The sequence below is a fragment of the Rhagoletis zephyria genome, unplaced genomic scaffold (assembly GCF_001687245.7).
Source record: "Rhagoletis zephyria isolate East Lansing unplaced genomic scaffold, Rhagoletis_zephyria_1.1 Rzeph_scaffold_00752, whole genome shotgun sequence".
Taxonomy (NCBI): Eukaryota; Metazoa; Arthropoda; class Insecta; order Diptera; family Tephritidae; genus Rhagoletis; species Rhagoletis zephyria.
The window spans coordinates 121,077-138,310 of NW_016157836.1; the positions used below are offsets into that span (position 1 = coordinate 121,077).

Sequence of the window (17,234 nt, forward strand, 5' to 3'; positions counted from 1 at the left end):
ATTATAAAGCATACCAACCTAACCTCAAAAACGCCTTAAAATATCTTTAAAAGCGGGCCGATGATTAGATATACCATGCCGAAATTTTGGCCATATATGAGTCATAATATTATAACTAAACAACAATTTTTATTCAAAATTCTGTAGCAAATATTCCGGTATTTCATTTTCTTGATACTGGGAAGGCGAAGGAAGATGGAGGAAACATAGTTTTTGTCCATAAAAAGTGTAAAAGTTTGCATTTATAAAGTGTCATTTTTGTGCGCTTATATTTATTAAAATATTCTGTCGATTGCCCTGATTTTTCCTCTGTTTTGTCTATATTTTCATATTAACCAACAAAAAAACAATACAAATACAAGTTATAAGAAAAACATATTGCTTAAGTGAACAAAAATCTGAATCAGTTTTAGTTGAATAAAATTCTACTGACTTTTGTTGCCTTTATTCTGTATAAAATTGCTAATTTCATACAAAGTTATAATGCATTTTTAACCGACTTGAGAAAGGGAAGAGGTTATAATTTCGTCTGTATATTTTTTTATGTATGTTGGCGCATATCTTTGGACCACGTTAATTGATTTCTATAATTTTTTAAAGTAAAGCTGGTAACTCAGTGGTGGTGGTGGTCTACTAATTAAGTTTAGATCCGATCATTGGATTATGAAGAACATAGCGGTACTCCTTAATTTTTATATGATTATCGGTTTGAGGTATTAAAGTACGCTGGATACTTCATTCAAACCATTTCAACCTTTTAATAGAGTGCAGAAGGTGGTTTGGCATCAAAGTGCATTAAATTTTTTATGGATACCAGGGCATCAGTGGTAATTGCACAGCCGAGGAAGTGACACGAAAAGGGACAGAAATATCCATGGTGAATTCTGCTCAGATGGTAGACATATCTCAAACCCCCTGTAAATAAATACCAGTTAACATCGATAAGGCAGATGGGCCACGGAAACCACCTATCTGATACCAGAGCACCTCTGGCTAATAGTCAATCAAAAGCGATATAAAACTCTTATACAACTTGATCGCTCCTCTTTAAGATTGGAGGTTGGCCTAATAACCGGATACTGACTGACAAGGATTCTTGTCGCATCTACAGAGATAAGGAGGAGGTTTGCTAAGCTTACCTGGACTAAAAGAGTAGGTGTGCTCGATTTTGTGCATACTCTTTGGGTTATTTGCTAAAAAAAAAGGATCTGGCTTTGGCTATGCCTCCGTAAGTAGGAAAAGAAGCCATCTAAATATTTGACTTCCAATCGATATTGAGGGGTGAGCATAAGCTCATACATATACATATATATGTACTAACCATACCAGTATAATAATTTTAAATGGTACTAAGTTTATAAACAGATTTTTTTACTCACCAGGACTGCCGAGGAAGACTGAGGAGTATAACCGCCTTGAGGGATCAGCATTTCTAGCGTCGGCAGGTGAGGACCATTCTCTTCGACACCATCGTCCTAAAAATTTGTAGAAACAGAGAAGCCGTTTGTTAGTATAAATAGTCTTTTATTGGTGATGTGTATAAAAAAATTAAGAAAAAAACTTAAAAAAAACACACAATATAATATAATAACAAAATATAAACAAAAGTGGAACAAACATGCATATTTAACCATAAATTTTTAAAGGAAATAAAAAAGTTATAATATATAAATACATATGTACATATAATCAGTAAAAATATGAACAACATAAGAAATACATAGGTATCTATACTTCCAAGAACGAATAGAGAAGTTACGCTGAAGCAATAGCGCCCTAAAGCGATATTTCCACTAATCAAGTAAATGTATTGTCTCCAAAGCTCCAAATATGTACAAAAAATTCTTGACCAATAAATAAACTTTTCGAACCCTTCATTTTTTTCACTATTTTTTTTTTTTGAAGTGCAGTGACAGAAAACTGGTACGAAAAAAAATTTATATTTAACGCATTTGTAACACTTGTCTACTTAACATAAGCCCAGCGATCTTAACATATTACTTTGCAAGTTAAATACATACATACTTCGTACTTGTATATGTGTACATATAATATTTCTTTGACGAAGATTATTATGCAAGGTGTAAATACTTATTTATTTCTGCTACACATTTGGTTACTTTAGCTTTGTAACTTTTGTTGTACTTGTAGACATTTCGGACGGTTCTCTAAAGCATATAGAATTTTGAGGTATTATTTGAAGCTTAGGAGCAAAGCTGGCATGGATTTTTAAAGATATTGTATGTCGTAGATATGGACTTGAGGTACAATAAAAATACATATGTTTGTATGTGTATATGTGCAATAAGTATACTTATGAAATTACTAAGTTAATTCGGGTAGAAGAAAAATACATGATATATGTGAATATCGATATCATTGAGTTATATTTGCTAAGTATTTTTTCCAATAACATTAAATTTTTTCATAATTTCCGTTGCTTAACTTTTTTTTTTGTTTAGCTAGAAAATAGAACCCAACAACTTTTTATGTGAAAAATTTTTACTAACAAAAATCAGGAATTGTCTCTTGGAAAATCTCATTTTTTGAGTTGCGACAGTCTTTTAGTAAACATATGTACAGAAGTAGTATGTAGTATACATATGTGTGTATAGAAAAAAATCTGGTAAATATGTTGGTAATTTTTTTTTATATGGGAGAAAATGAGAAACACCGTCCGAAAAAAATTGGCCGCTTGAAACTTGCGCAATATTATACTAAAATTGAATGATTTAAAAACTGCATACCCAATTTTTTCTAGAAGTTCTGATTATAAAGTTTGAATTTTTTGAAGACCATTTTTTGAAATTCAGTGCATTTTTATAAATCTAAGGCTTAAAACTTTGAGTTTGTTTTATTTGTGCTATAAGTAATACTAGAGTCCCTATCATGTGTGCATAATTTGTACATTTCGCCTAAAATTATACAACCTCGAAAGATTTGAATTTTTCTATAAAAATGGGAATTTCGTTCCACAAAAAAAAAAAAATAATAATTTAAAAAGAGTTTAACTGTACGGAGCAGACAGAGCTTAAAATCTTTTTGTCTCGGGAATAGAAAATCGATAGTTAAAACCTTGTCAGTGGTGAACTACGCTTTGTAAATTCGGCACTAACAGCCGTTATCCCGAGTGGCTTTTAGGAAAAAATGTTGTTCTGAAAAAATTTTTTCCATGGGCAGATTAGCACACAGCACTAATAACCTCTCTTTTTTTGTAAGAATTAAATAAATAAAACACTCCTGTTTAATTTTGAAGCGCAGCATATTTGATATTGCTTCAAAGCAAAGTTAGCAAAACGCGGATTTTATTGCTCCACAACTTTTTCAATCCACATAGATATTCTGACGAAATCCGTAATAAAATCCGCGTTTTGCTAACTTTAGTCCTGCAGTTGCCACGCCCATTTCTAGGGGTTTGTCGCCTTACAGAAAAATCTTGCCATACAAATATTATTTCCGGATATGTACTCTATCGGAACCCGCAATAAAATTTTACTGCTTGCAAACCCTCGATGTTTAACACCTTACTAAATATGTCTGATCATTAGTTTTCGAAAAAAAATAAAAAAAAAATTGTTGATTCTCACAAAATAAACAATATCGTCATAAATAAAACTATTCTAAAAATAGTTCTTGAAGAACCCCCATTTTTTTGAATTAAGATGGTATAATTTGAATCCCTAATTTACTGGTCTTCACTATGCAAATCTACTTCAAAAAGTTCAGCGGTTAATAGCTAAGTTTGATTTAGAACAATCTTGACCATCTTATATATAGAAATGTCCATCTTACATATAGAAAAGCCCATTTCCTTAGCTTTAAAACGAAGTTAAGTCTCTACGATGAGCAGAACCCGAGATATAACGATTTGAAAAAGTAAATGATTAGTCAGAATCACGAAAAAATGCAAATTTTGACAGATCATATCTCCGAAGAAAAAAAATAAAAAAAAATTTCCTTGAATACGTGTTAGCTTATTTCATGTATAGAACCCATGCAAAAAATTTGAAGTGAATCGAAAGTGTGACACCAAATTTGGTGTCCGATATGAAACGGAATATCTCATATTTAGTTGTTTATTTTTTAAATTTTATTCGGCACTGCTTCGCCTTTTTCGGTTCTTTTGGAATAGAGCGATCAAATCTACTGTTTAAATTACAATGATGACAAAAGTTGTACCTTCTACAGCATCTATATTTACAGTGCGTTATCTCTCAACTGTTCTAGCAGTTCGGTAAGAGCTACGAGTCTCCCAACAAAATAATGTCAATGAATAAATAATACAAGAAATTTTTCTGAATCAAATCAGATTATTTGTTGAGCTCCTTCTTGCAAACCAGGTTCAGTTCTATCTTTCTCCAGATTGCTGGCGATAACTTCAGTGAAATTAGTCGAAATACTATTATTCGCCTCGGATGATGAAAAGCCTGACTACGCCACTGACCTTAGCTTACTATGCATTCTTAGTTTAGAATTTAAAGATCTATATTTTGCTGTTCTTTGAAGCTTTTGGCAAAAACTACGCTGGCGACATTTTAGCTGAGAAAAAAATTAATCATCAGGATCAACTGGTTGAACATCAGGCTTTAAATATTAGATACGAATTCTTAAGATGCGCTTGAGGCAACTTGCATAATGACGCAATAAATTTCTATTAACAAAAGACATATCTAATTGTTAAGTATATTTTCCAATGCATTAAAATATGTGCATACCTACCTAGGTTTGTGTAATTGCAAAAGAAAGTCTTTACACCACACAAAGAACAAGGAATTCCCCAGCGATCCGCAAGAAGACATTTAATAAAAATTTCATATTTCCATTAACTTTTTAAAATTAACAATTCAAACATTTGCCCACATTTTGCATGTCACAACACTGCACGCCACACAGCCAGAAATATGTACACTCACCACTCTTACGCTGCAGAACTGCCACTCGAAGTAATACCCAGCTAACTGTCTTAATATGCAATTTTTGTCAATGTTATAGCCACTACAGCGGTTAAGGTGTCACAGCGAGCAGGGAGTACAAAAAAAAATGAAATGAAAAGAAAAAACTTGTTATCACAAAATTGTTGCTACCGCGTAAGATATACTACGTACAATACATAATGCTCACTCACGTGATAGGCAGGCAGGCAGGCAAGCACAAAGCTAAACAAAGCCATGCCAGGCAATGAAGCGCTAATAATAATTTACTTTATTAGCTGCAATTGCCATAAAGACAATGGAAATTTCAAAGCGTTATATAATACCAGTATCAACAATAGCAGTCAGCACATGCAGTGTGCTCTAGTGCAGTGCTCGTCAAACTTTTGAGTGTGACGGACCGGCTGCAGTTTTTCTATTACGTCGGGGACCGGTACCTTTTTTTATTGATTATTTTTCGTTTACGATCATCTCACATATGTATTAAAATTTGTTTAAATGAATTTCTTTATTAGCCGGGTGTCTATATATGACCTATTACCATTTAATGATAGCAGATATTAGCGATTTTTTATGAATGTTTAACAAATTTAAGTTGTTTTTATTATACAAGTTGTATATAGCCTCATTAAACAGTAATATAAAACATCAAAAAATCGTTGTCCATTTCGCGACGCCCTTTGCGGACCGGCGACTTATGGCTTACGGACCGGCACCGGTCCGCGGACCACCACTTTGACGAGCACTGCTCTAGTGGACTCCACTGCAAAGCTGCTAAAAAATCAGTTTCAAATTTCACGCATAGTGTCTTTTTAAAAATGCAAACCCGGAAAAAAAAACGAAAATAACGCAATGAAAATCAAATTGAAGTTGTGGCAGCAAAATTTCACCTCACACCACGCCAATTACCTCCACACATTGCCCTATAAGCGCGGGTGGGTGACTGGCGGCAGTAGCAGCGTCGCGACGGTGGTGTGGATTTGCATTTCTTGTACCAAGTTTTTATTTTTTTAATTTTCAAGTTAAAGTCGCACCTTTGTTTAATTTGCAAGCAAGTGCTGTACTATGTACTCGCTGTTTTTCCACTAAGTACCCTAGGTGTTTTTTTTTTTTAAGTTCTACTCTGAGCACCCTCACCCGATATATACTACAACCCAACCCAGCAGGCACAGCGCGTCTTAATGGCCAATTTTCCGGGCGTAATGCGTTTTAAGGACATTTTTGTGGGGTGTTTATTTATAAGTACATTTAGAACGAAAAGCAACAATACAGGCGAGACGTTGTATATACTTATTTGTGTATGTGTGTGTGTATGCATGCAGGCGTGAGACTTGACTCTACTTTAAAACTTTTTACTGACGTGAACATAAATGAGTCAGGCGTGTCAATGACCGCATACAATTTTGACTAAGAACTATGTAAGTACAGCGCAAGGATGTGATTCGTATTTATTTAGAGGTAGATTACAATTATGGAGACGTTTTTTTATTTAAATGAAAAATTCTGGTTGCCGACGGAAGGTACAATTTTTTCTATTTTTTCTATTTTTTCTATATGCTCTTGAGTTATTTCCAATATACATTANCTTTAAATGAAAAATTCTGGTTGCCGACGGAAGGTACAATTTTTTCTATTTTTTCTATATGCTCTTGAGTTATTTCCAATATACATTAACATATATTGAGTTATCTTCAAAAATGTTTTTAAAACGCTAATCGAACTGTTTTTCACCTTTGTAGGTTACAAAATATAGAATTATGAAAAAAAAAATAATTACTTTAGTGTGCAGAATAAATACTAAACAACATAAAGTTCTCAAAGTTACTAATATGTTAAATTTTAAAACAAAAAATTTCAGCAAATTTTTAAACGTTTTTAATAATTGCAACCTTTTGAAACTTTTTTAATTTTGTAGTATATGCATACCAAACGAAAAATATAACATCAATATTTCTGATTTAAAATACGTGGAAAATTTATTAAATTTTTTCTACTCAGAAAGCATAATTCGTTCAGCATTTATCTGAGTTCTATGCTTTTTAGTTTAATATATGACTGGAAATAAAAATTTTGAAGTCATCAAAAAGTCGTAAAATTTTATTAATCATGCTGGCACCTAACTTTTATGATTCAAATTACTCTCAATCAATTTGTATAAAATTAGAATTTTTATTGCACATTGCGAAGCAATAAATGACAAACAATTTTCTTAGCATTTACATTTTAAAAATTATTAATTTACTTTAGCGTCATCCGTAGCAAAAACCACAAGGGAAATTTTTTTAAATACATTTCATTTAATTGTAGCAAATAATGAACGCAGAATAAAACTGAAAGACTGTTTTGCAAGCATTTTATATACAGTGATTAAGAAAGCGTTCACAAGGTATTTTTTCTTAAATATTCATAAAAATTTCATAAAAATATTGTTATTGAGAAAACCATTTTAATTTAAGTACAATGAAATATAAGTTTGAAGCGGCTTAGAAATCGCGATAATATTGTAAATGTTGATGAAAACTTGTTGAATTTTTATAAATTTTTATAGTTGTGGTTTTTGTATATACAATATTTTTATAAAATTAACAAAAACATATGCTTATTTGTGTTTTAGTTATAAACCGCTGAAATTCTTACTACGCGCAAAACATTGGCTCTGCATATGTGGAGCTTAAGACTGCAGTAGCTACCCGGTTGGAAATGAACACAGCGTGGTTACACCACTATAAAAGAAATACCATATGGACATATTAGCCAAGCAGTTAGATCGATTAGAAGAATTCATTTTGCTTGCATGATCATTCAATCATCTGTTAAAAGGTGGTACCTGTACGAGAAGTGTTTGAACTGCCACAAACAAGTATGCCAACAAGAAAATAAGGCGGCTGTAAAAACCGTGGATGACTCAGCAGTTCCGAGTCATGGTAAGATCCGTTCCACTTTGGAATTTCTGGAACGGAGTACTCATGCCGCTCGCTACCTATAAGCTCATTGTAATGATAACAGCTCTTAATGAAGCGGGGACTAAGCTAACCTAGGACTAAGTAAGTAAGTAGATACATTTGAACAACTGCTACGAGTATAGAGCAAAACTCACATGGGATATAATAGAAGTGGCTTAGCTACAGCTAAGGGACGGCTACTAAATTCCATTGCTTTTGGGAGACATGCAGGAGAACTTGGCATGCCCCTCAATGACTTCTACAGAAACTGCAGAGACGAAGAAGAACCTGCAACCGTAGCGCATCTGCCGTGTGAACGTTTCGCGCTCTGAAGAATTTAAGTGACATGGCAAGTTGAATAACATGACAACAACTTAGAAGGGGACGCGATGATTCGCGTGAGTAAAACTTCTAAATTAAGAGTGCGTTTGAACCATTTAAATCGTGAGTTTCAAATACATATTTAGGTACGAATAAGTATATAGCTCTCATTTGAGAGAACTAGGTGAAATACATATTCATGGTCTTAAGATTGTGCCGGAAAATTTTAGTCATATGTCCGTGAATTTTTCTAAAAATTCGGAATAAAATGTTTGAAATTGTGGTAATTTTTTTTAACTTTTACCATTTTTTATACACAGTTCAGTTACCAGTATTTGAAGTATACCTACTCTAGCTTTGTATTAAGCGTCTTTCATATTTTCAGCTTTCATATATCAGCTTTTGGAAAATATGCTTAGCCATTATATTATGGCTAGGTATTTAAAACAACTATGAAGCGTACATATATTAATCTATATGTATACCAGCACTAAACAGCTATAAAGCACAAAGCTGCCATCAATATAATTCAATTAAACATTTCCGAACCAAAAACCCAACACCTTCGCCTCTAAAAGCACATAAAATTCAGCTTTGAAAGTAATTGCGCTCAGTTTGTATGTAATCCCCACTAGCATTTAATTAAGCTACAAAAAAGTATCTATCTATAAGACGCTAAGACAATAAAAGTCATAAAATAAATAAACGAGATAAACGTAAAATCACAGTTCATTTGTATTTGTATAGTCAAAAGTGGAAGAAAAAGCGAAATCTTAGTAAACCTCCCATGAAAAATGTGTGCGCGCATGTGTGTTTGTGTGCACGCGGCCTCCAATAAAAATCAACCTGAAAACACATAAAAATTTGTAATTGCGTCCGCCACATATTTTACCACCCCAGCGCGGGCATGCGCACGCACACGTATGTACATACATATTATTTGCTACATATATTTTTTATGATTTTATTGTATTATTAGTGCATAATTCTTTTGTTGCCGGTTTCCGGTTGCCAAAAGCGCCCAACATAAAATCGACATAAAAATCATAAAAAATCAACAAATTGTGACACTTGATGCGTTGCCACCGACGCGACGCGCCGCGCCGCGCCGCTTTATTGCCACAATTGCTGCTATATGCAGACACATACTTACATACATGCACACATTCCAAAAGGCGCTCCATAGCTGCTTGCATTTTTCATTTTTCCACAACAATAAGTAATAGCTGTTGGCTTGACTGACTGTCACCAAATGTTCGCCTAAATGACTGAGCGAGCGTGTCTATGCCAGCTGAAATTATTACACAAGACATTACGCCTCCCTCCGCTGCCCGCAACATTACAAAAATGTAATAAAAATTTTTTGGAAAAATTAATAGACTTCGACGGCGGCTACTATAACAGTCTTGGCAGCAGCAGTAACAACACCAACAACTAGTACAAACATTTTCAAGAATAACAACTGTGGCAACAGCAACCAAACCAACTTCTGCATTTCAATTTTTTCGCACATAAATCTTTATAATTTCTTTAACGATTCTACGCTTGTGGCGGCCGTCGCATTTTCAACATTTGCTACTATGCCGCGCTGTAAAGTCAGCCAGCGCGTCGCTGAAATGGCGACGCCGATATTAGCACATGGCTGTATGCTGCCGCTATTGCCGCGCGCGCTGTTGGGCAGGGCGTTGGAGCGCATACGCCATAGCTGGGTGGTAATGGTGTTTAAGTATTGGTGTCCAGTGTTGTTCTCTTTTGTTCATCAAGATATCGTTTACGTTACGCGCAGGGTTCATTTCCCAATTAGAAGAGCGCGGCGAATTCATCGTATAGCTGAGGGCGGTTAAGCGCTCTGACATGAGAGCGCCGCGCTCTCAAATTCAACACAATCTTCTTTGCGCGCTAGCCCACATTTTTAATTTTTTTGTTCTGAGCGCGCCAGTATTTCCCCTGCAGCGTTCATGCACTCATTTACTCAAATGCACGCACACCAAGGCATGTGACAGTTCTGAAGCATAGTCAAATATCGTAAACTCTCTTCTAAGTAATATCGTAAGTGTAAAATAATTTTTAAAAGCGAATTCGGCGAATTCATCTGCGGCAGCCAGCGCGTCGCGTATCACTTGCACGGCGCTTCACTTTAACTTTAATTTATCTACGAGATACAACTGAAAAGCGGCAAAAATAGTCATCATTTTGTTGCATCTACTGGCGCGTTCTCTGCTGCCTCTTGCGCCGCATGACCTTTTAATTTTTTAATTGCGCATTTGCTATATTCACTGACACAAAATTATTTTCTTTAATAATTTACACGGCCTTCGCTGCCATTTTATAGCTTTCGGAAAAACTCAGAATCTTAGCGCTCTGCCCGTCAAGCAGCCAACCGGTCTACATTTGTAATTTCACCGTCGAGTTCCTTAGGCAGTCGATCGAAACATGATGTCTGGGGCAGGGATATTGTGTTCTACATACAAATATACATACATACATGCTTGCACTTTGCTCATTCATCTTTGAGACGGGGCATTTGAGGCCGCCGCTCTTCGCCTTTAGCGCTTTGCTGCGTAAAAGTGCACATCATAAGCAAAGCCAACGAAATATGATGTAAAATGTTGGAAATAAGAAAATAAAAAATAAATGAGTGAAGTTATTACTTAGGCTGTGTTGTGGTTGTTGTTGCTAATCTGCTTAAAATTGGTTATAGTGACAGTCGGAAAAAGAACATTTTTAATTGAGCGCTTTTTCATATACCCGTATTATTTGTTTTAGTATTAATTTTATAGTTTTTGCGCTTTTAATTCGCCTTTCTAGAGTACGACTGAAAAGCTGTTTCATTTCAACGACAGAACATCTGGACATCTGATTTCGTGAAAAAAGCAGATTGAGAAACTTCATGTAACAATCTATTGGTATTCGAAATAAGTCAATGTTGCATTATTTTCGAGATTAAATAAGGCAACTAGCTAGTGATAATAGATATTATTAAATTCATTCAAGAAATATCATAATTATTTACCGGTTTCGATATAAAAAACCGGCTGTTTTATGTCGTAAATAAAAATGAATTAAACTAATCTGGCAGTTTCGTTGGGCAAAAATATCAAACCCGTTGCGTAGAGAGCAAATCTTTTCCCTGCTTCTTGGAATGTTTTGCGCTGTTATGAACTTAAAAAAAACTTATTTTAGTTATTAAGCATAATATGCTACCGCCTTTTGACGAAGGTACTGCACGACTCAATATTTTCTTTTCAGTGAAATCAGGAAGGAATTATCTCGACTTTTTAGCTTACCTAATTAAAAGCTAAAAACCCTAGCAACCTAACGCAACCTCTCGAACCCCTTAATCCTCGTTGATTAGATGTATATTTTTTAAGTGTTTTATTTTAATTTATTGATATAACATTTCTCTTTGTTTATTGCATATATATGTGTATCCGCTATTATTCTATGTAATAAACTAATTGGATTCTATTTAATTACAAATTACTTTTATTTTATAACTACTTTTCTACACAAATCTGTTTATGGCATACTCGTCGAATCGACGAAGGTTGTGTTTCCAGGGTTAAAATAAGAAATAAAATAAACAACTCTGAGCTGACCCGACCTCAAACCCGAGATCTACTGAATGGCAGTTTACAGATGTACCTAATTGGCTATGGTGGCCGCCTTACCTACACTCTTTTATTTAATAATATGAATTTGAGTTGAACCTATTAATAAAGGAGTGTTGCTTACATTTGAGAACTGAGGTTAGTATGATGCAAACATTATGTCCCAGGACGATTTTTCTACAAACTCAGTCTTTCTTGTGGATTTGGTATATTCTATGGGCCGGAAGTACGCCTGATTTCAATCCCGCCGCAAAAGCCGTACACATCTGAAGTGTTAAGTAAGGTTGCTCAAACCATTTGAATAAATAAAAATTTTCAAGATTTGGTTAAGATATACATACATACATATGTGGTAGGAGGGCATGTTCTTTTGAGCTGAAGTCATATGCGCTATTAAAACCAACTAATTTTTGTTTTAAGAATAAACAATGTTTCATTTGTTTGTTGCTTTCAAGATAGATAAAGACCTAATTTAACCAGTTAATATCGATTCGCGATAGATCGTAAAATTTTTTTAATCTTAATAATAATAGATTGGCGCTTACACATATTTAGATAAGTGTTTGGCTGAGTTTCTCCTCCGATTTGTGGCGTGCATCTTGATGGGTTCACGCAAAGTGTAGGGACATACAGTATTACGCTGATTCCGAACGACGATTGTATTTTTTTGAAAAGCTGTTTTTTCATGGCAGAAATACATTCGGAGGTTTGCCATTGCCTCGTTATATAATTGTATTTATATTGTAATCGAATTAATATGAATTATAGTTTGCACATAATAAACTATTTACTAAACATCTAAGCGCGTTGAAAATTTCTGTAAAAGTGTATCATACATGCAAATATGTATGATATACCATGCATTATAGGGTTAAAGATCGCGTAGACTTCCGAAGTGAAGTAGCGGTGTGCTCGTATAAAAAGTTTAAATAATGGACTACCTCAATACCCAATGTATTTCCAAAATTTGTATGTGAGTGGTGGGCGTTGAAAGAAACCAACTATTAACTTATTTCAGATTTATGCTTCTTTACAATATTTGAAATTTCTCTATTCCTGAGTGAAATTAGTGCTCATGACGGGGGTGCAGTGGGGTCTGGTGGATTTAGTTGAGCTCCATCTCGGAAAGAGAACTATTCTATCAGAACTGGGGGATGGTTCCGTTACAAAGTATGAGACCAGAGGCACCCCAAGGGGGCGTTATTTCCTCTCTACTCTGGAATCTGATAGTGAACACCTTACTTGTAAGCCTAAAGAGCACCGGTTGTCAAGTCATAGCGTACGGCGATGATATAGCAATCGTGGCAACGGTCAAACATCTTCAGGTCTTGAGTGAGCTATTTCAAAACGCACTCGGTCTGGTAAAAATCTGGTCCACGGAATGTGGGCTTGTGTCAATCCTGCCAAGGGGGAAATGATACTTTTCACAAGGAAATATAAAACTCTCTTATTTAAACCTCCCACCCAAAACGGGGTGGCACTTACTCTTTCAACCGAGGTAAAATACCTTGGAGATAAGAAACTGGACTGGAAACGAAAAATTGAAGACCGCTCCAGGAAGGCCAATACTGCCCTGTATGCCTGCAAGACGGCTATAGGCAAACAATAGTATACTGGATGTACACAACTGTGATAAGACCCATCCATTTCTACGGGGTAACGGCTGCCATGCTCTTCACGGGAGCGCTGCCCACTACAACCACCAAGGCTCTGGAAATAATCTTAAATCTTCCACCTGTGAATCTCTACGGCCAATTTCGGACCGGATGTAGTGAGGCCAGGTTAAATACAATGCAGCCATGGGGAGACCTCAGATTCGGACACGCAAAGGTACTTGAAACTCTACCGGATAATCTACGACAGATATTATACCACTCCTCTACTCTGTTTGGACAACAAATTCTCCGCAATTCTGCTCAGAATGCGGGCAAACCTATAATCGTCTGCAAACACAGACTAAAGGCGAAACTCGTTCAGGTAAGTATAAGGTGGCTGTGGAAACCACCTGCCATACTACCAGGCAAATTTGGCCAAAGATTGATGAGTAGCGATCCATAGCTCTCACCCGGCTGGACGGCTGCTCTCTCAGGTTAGTAGTCGGGGTAATCACCGGACACTGCCTGATGGGCACACACGGCAAAAGGTTAGGATACCTCCCAACGATTTCTGTCGCAGTTGCAGGGACGAGGAAAAGGTGGAGACCATCGAACTATCTCTGCCATTGTGCCGCTCTGGCCAACATGCCCAACCAATTCTGCAACAACTACTTTCTAGATTGTTTAGCCGATTTGAACTCGGCCAACGTTCTCGATTTTTTTGCTATATAAAACGCACTCGGTGGTGCAATTACTAAGGGAGTGAAAGAAACAAATGGCTTCAGCCAGTGGTATCACAACGGATTTTTCCATCAGCCACTCTAACCTAACCTAACCCTAACCTAACATATTACTATTTTATGTGCACCGACTAGATAAGCTTTCTCCGCCTTGATGGCGATGAGTTTTGAAAACATATTTTTTGTGATTTTTCGGCCTTGGAAAGATATAGATTAGCCAATCTTAAAGCATCCTTAGGTGCATCCTTTATAATTCGCCTACCCGTCTTTTCGGGTTTTGTTAAAGGAGCACCCCCCTTAGCCTAGCTGGGGTTGGGTACTATGTCTGCGCGCACAATGTTTGTCAGAGTATTCGGGAAGAACTACCTAAGAATTCCATTGCATGGTTTAAATCCGAGAAACTTCCCACCTACGTGTGGGTTTTGCGAATCAGCGAAATTAATTAATTATTTTGCTTTTGCCTGATAAAAAAAAATGTTGACGTAATAATATTCGACTCAATGCAAAATGAAACAAATAAAAGTTGGTAATTGCGGTTGAAACAGTTAAGAGAAGCATACAGCAACAATTTCCGCCAACAAAACGGTAATGAAATCAAATCAACTAAAGCGAAATTAAAATGTAATAAAACTTAGTACGCATTTGTATATGTGCATACATATACATATGTATGTATACAAACAAATATGTACACATGGTGCATGTGCCTGCGCGCTGTGCTATCGTTTAAAATATTGTATTCTGTGCCACAAATCAGAGTAATGAAAATATAATAAACTTTACAATACGTACAAATAACCTGTGCTTACAATTGGCACGCGTTTGTGTGAACGTTTGCACGCGGATGCTTTTCAGTTTTACAATAAAACGTTTTTGTTTTGAAAAGTATTTTTTCTGAATTTTTTTCTACTCTTTTCATTTCATTAAACATAGTTGCACATTTTTGTTCCCACTGTATTTTGATATGAATTTTTCAACGCTCGTAAATCATTTCACCGCATTGTAGAAAAGAAATGTACAAAAACAACAACTACATACAGCTGCAGTAATAACAAAAACGGAAAACAACAGCAAAGCTAGCACACTATGCATATCCTATGTTTGCATATGTAGATATGTGTGTGTGTGTGTGTAAGTTTGCTCGCGCAACTTTTGCAGCTTTTGTAAATTAGCTTTTAGAATANACTATGTAGATGTTTTTGTGTGTGCGCAAGTTTGCTCGCGCAACTTTTGCAGCTTTTGTAAATTAGCTTTTAGAATAGAAAATTTAATTTCCAACACGAGTTACGAATGCGCGCACACACACACAAACATTGCCAAGAGCACATCAGAAAAAAAAAACAAACAAATAACAATGGCCGCCAACAAAAACAGCAACAAACAGTGCTTGCTAGAGACTAAGCAAGAATTAAAAACTATGTATATATGTACATGAATATGTATCGGAGCAAAAATTCAGCGGAAAGTGAACCCTGCACTCAAATAGAAAATTGGAAAAATGTGGCTATCGTTGTCGCGCTGGATGCTTTTCTTTTTCTCCACTGCCGCTGCTGTTGTTGCTATTGTTGGTTTCGCTTGTAGCTTGCTGNCAAACAAATAACAATGGCCGCCAACAAAAACAGCAACAAACAGTGCTTGCTAGAGACTAAGCAAAAATTAAAAACTATGTATATATGTACATGAATATGTATCGGAGGAAAAATTCAGCGGAAAGTGAACCCTGCACTCAAATAGAAAATTGGAAAAATGTGGCTGTCGTTGTCGCGCTGGATGCTTTTCTTTTTCCCCACTGCCGCTGCTGTTGTTGCTATTGTTGGTTTCGCTTGTAGCTTGCTGCAACAGCAGTGGCTTTCATGAAACTCAACAGCAATTACAACAACAACAACATGCACAACAAAAAAGTAATTTAAATTTTTTTTCGTCGCGCGCATTGAACAAAATTCCTCAGATGCCTTAGAACGCGTTTGACGCGGTTGCGCGCTGCTCTATGCTCCATACCCTGGCAGTCGAGACGCTGAGGCTGTGCAGCAAGTTGAAGAACACTTGCGCTAAAAAGTTTGATGACAGCAACAACAGCAATGAAGCACAGCAGCAGGAGTGCTTAGAACAGCAACTAGGCGTTGACAGAGCGGTAAGGGGGAGGGGCGGCGGTAGGCGACATTAGACCCAGTAAAGGCAGGCTATAATGGATNGGCAGGAGTGCTTAGAACAGCAACTAGGCGTTGACAGAGCGGTAAGGGGGAGGGGGCGGCGGTAGGCGACATTAGACCCAGTAAAGGCAGGCTATAATGGATAGCGCGCACACACACTAACAAACACAAATGCCATTGCCCGCCTCCGCGAGCATGCTGAACACATTATGGCGGGTGGTGGTATGTATTTGTTTTTNTAGCGCGCACACACACTAACAAACACAAATGCCATTGCCCGCCTCCGCGAGCATGCTGAACACATTATGGCGGGTGGTGGTATGTATTTGTTTTTGTTGTCGCGATATCAGCCTTACACAAGCGTTGCGATGGACAAATGAACGAACAAGCGAATAAGCGAGCAGGCGGACTGTTAGTTGATATGTATGTAGAGCAGCTAAAGTAAGTTACAAATAGACGACCGACAGATAGGCAAACGGACGGACGGCCAGATAGACAAGCGAACAAAGATGGGTGACGAGCGCATGAGACGGTGCTGGAAGAGATATGTATGTATGTATGTTTTTACATAAACTATTGTACTTATATGTGTATATGTATGTATGTATGCTCCAATGCTACACAATCAGCTACGGTACTGTTGATTGCCACGACTGTCATTGCCACCATTACAGCACAAACGCAAACGCAAACTTTAGTAAAAACAGCAACAGCAAAGTGTCGCGCCCGTGACGCTGCCATTGCTAGCTGCTCGGCACTCGTTGGGTGACGGCATTAGTGGTGTTGCGAAAGAGGGGGCGCTCGGCTGGAACGTTTGCTGGGACATGCGGACGAGCGATAGTGATAAATCATTTCAACTGTCACTTTCGAAATACAATTTTATCTAAACAGCAGCGTGGTTGCCTGTGAGTCGTTTTGCTTTTTTTCTTTCAGTATGTATCTAT

General features: G+C 36.5%; 1 protein-coding gene across 1 annotated transcript in view; it reads right to left on the reverse strand.

Annotated features, from left to right (window-relative positions):
• Window positions 1–17,234, reverse strand: part of LOC108361387 (homeobox protein homothorax) — a 171,272-nt gene that overhangs the window by 100,346 nt on the left and 53,692 nt on the right. Inside the window, exon 3 of the mRNA XM_017613996.1 lies at window positions 1,380–1,475. Coding sequence (XP_017469485.1) covers window positions 1,380–1,475 — 96 coding nt within the window. The remainder of the gene's footprint in view (window positions 1–1,379; window positions 1,476–17,234) is intronic.